This window comes from Otolemur garnettii, unplaced genomic scaffold (assembly GCF_000181295.1).
Source record: "Otolemur garnettii isolate 467f Iridium unplaced genomic scaffold, OtoGar3 scaffold03005, whole genome shotgun sequence".
In the NCBI taxonomy this organism is placed as follows: Eukaryota; Metazoa; Chordata; class Mammalia; order Primates; family Galagidae; genus Otolemur; species Otolemur garnettii.
Window position 1 is genome coordinate 1 of NW_003855400.1, and position 2004 is coordinate 2004.

At 40.6% G+C, this 2004-nt stretch overlaps 1 protein-coding gene across 1 annotated transcript; it reads left to right on the forward strand.

Moving 5' to 3' along the window:
* Positions 1-625: 625 nt before the first annotated feature.
* Positions 626-1999, forward strand: LOC100953341 (N-acetyllactosaminide beta-1,3-N-acetylglucosaminyltransferase 2; the record flags this gene model as incomplete). Its single annotated transcript, XM_003803866.3, has 1 exon — positions 626-1999. A coding segment is annotated over exon 1 (987 nt), but the record flags the coding sequence as incomplete, so codon positions are not given.
* Between the last annotated feature and the right edge of the window lie 5 nt (positions 2000-2004).

Consider the following 2004-nt stretch of genomic DNA (forward strand, 5'->3'; position numbering starts at 1 on the left):
GAAATCTTTTGATATTACTAAAATGTTGTTTGCATTTCTCTTTTTCTTTTTTTGCTATGAACGGTAGAGGTCTTAAGTATACAGTTTGAGTTTTGATGAATATACATACTTATGAAGCCTTCATCCAGGCCAATACCTACATAGTATATTTCTTTACCCCAGGAAGGTCTCTCCTGCCCCTCTCCAATCTCCCACCTCCATCACTTTCATATTTCTAGAGCTTAGATTAGTTCTTGGAGTTAATATAAATAACATTTTGGGTCTGGTTTTCATTTACAATGTAATATTGCTTGTAATAATAGTTTTCCTTTTTATTGCCAAGGGATATTCCATTGTATGAATATACCACGATTTGATAATCCATTCTCCTGTTGATGATATTAGGGTTGTTCTCAGTATTTGGCTCTTGAAATAAAGCTGTTGCGAGCCGCCTTTTCATTTTATCTCTCTGGATATGCTTTGTGGTTATCATCTCCTTTATTTCTTAGCCTTGCAATCCAGAGCAAGCATCTTAATCTCTCTGCCTCAGTTTCTTCACCTGTAAAATGGGAAGTTGGGAAATCGTTCAGGGTTGGGACCACTATTTTTAAAAAAATGAAACAACAGAAATGTAGAATGACAGACATGGAACATGTATTTATAGTTCTATGTCTGAGATACCAGCAGAATGTTAATCACTTTCATAATACTTGGTACTGGCTAAGCACTATTTTAAAAGTTTTCCATATGAAATCATATATTCCTCACAACCATCCTATGAAATACATTATTATGCCCATTTTATAGATGGAAAAGCTGAGATATGAGTAATACCACTTGCCCAACCAAGATCATAAAGCTGAAAGAAAGGGCCATAATTTGAACCTAGGGTAGTGCAAGTCTAGATTCTGTGCTCTAAATCACTATTCTTGGGGAAACAAAGAGGCAAGTGAAGTAAATCCAAGTGTGTGTGCAAATGTAAATTAATATCTAATCAGTGTCATACTCACACCTTTCATTCCAGATATGAGAAATGAGTGTTGGACGTCGAAGAATAAAATTGTTGGGTATCCTGATGATGGCAAATGTCTTCATTTATTTGATTGTGGAAGTCTCCAAAAGCAGTAGCCAAGAAAAAAATGGAAAAGGAGAAGTAATAATACCCAAAGAGAAGTTCTGGAAGATATCTACCCCTCCCCAGGCATACTGGAACAGAGAACAAGAGAAGCTGAACAGGCAGTACAATCCCATCTTGAGCATGTTGCCCAACCAGACAGGGGAAGTGTATGGATTTTCCAACATAAGCCATCTGAATTACTGTGAACCTGACCAGAGGGTCACGTCCGTTGTTACAGGTTTTAACAATCTGCCGGACAGATTTAAAGACTTTCTGCTGTATTTGAGATGCCGCAACTATTCAGTGCTTATAGATCAGCCGCATAAGTGTGCAAAGAAACCATTCTTACTGCTGGCGATTAAGTCCCTCACTGCACATTTTGCCAGGAGGCAAGCAATTAGGGAGTCCTGGGGCAAAGAAAGCAACGTGGGAAACCAAACAGTGGTGCGCGTCTTCTTACTGGGCCAGACTCCCCCAGAAGACAACCATCCTGACCTTTCAGATATGCTGAAATTTGAGAGTGAGAAGCACCAAGACATTCTTATGTGGAGCTACAGAGACACTTTCTTCAACTTGTCTCTGAAGGAAGTGCTGTTTCTCAGGTGGGTAAGTACTTCCTGTCCAGACGCTGAGTTCATCTTCAAGGGCGATGATGATGTGTTTGTGAACACCCATCACATCCTGAATTACTTGAATAGCTTATCTAAGAACAAAGCCAAAGATTTGTTCATAGGTGATGTGATCCACAATGCTGGACCCCACCGGGATAAGAAACTGAAGTACTACATCCCGGAAGTTGTTTACTCTGGTGTCTACCCACCCTATGCTGGGGGAGGGGGATTCCTCTACTCCGGCCACCTGGCCCTGAGGCTGTACAATGTCACCGACCGGGTCCACCTCTACCCCAT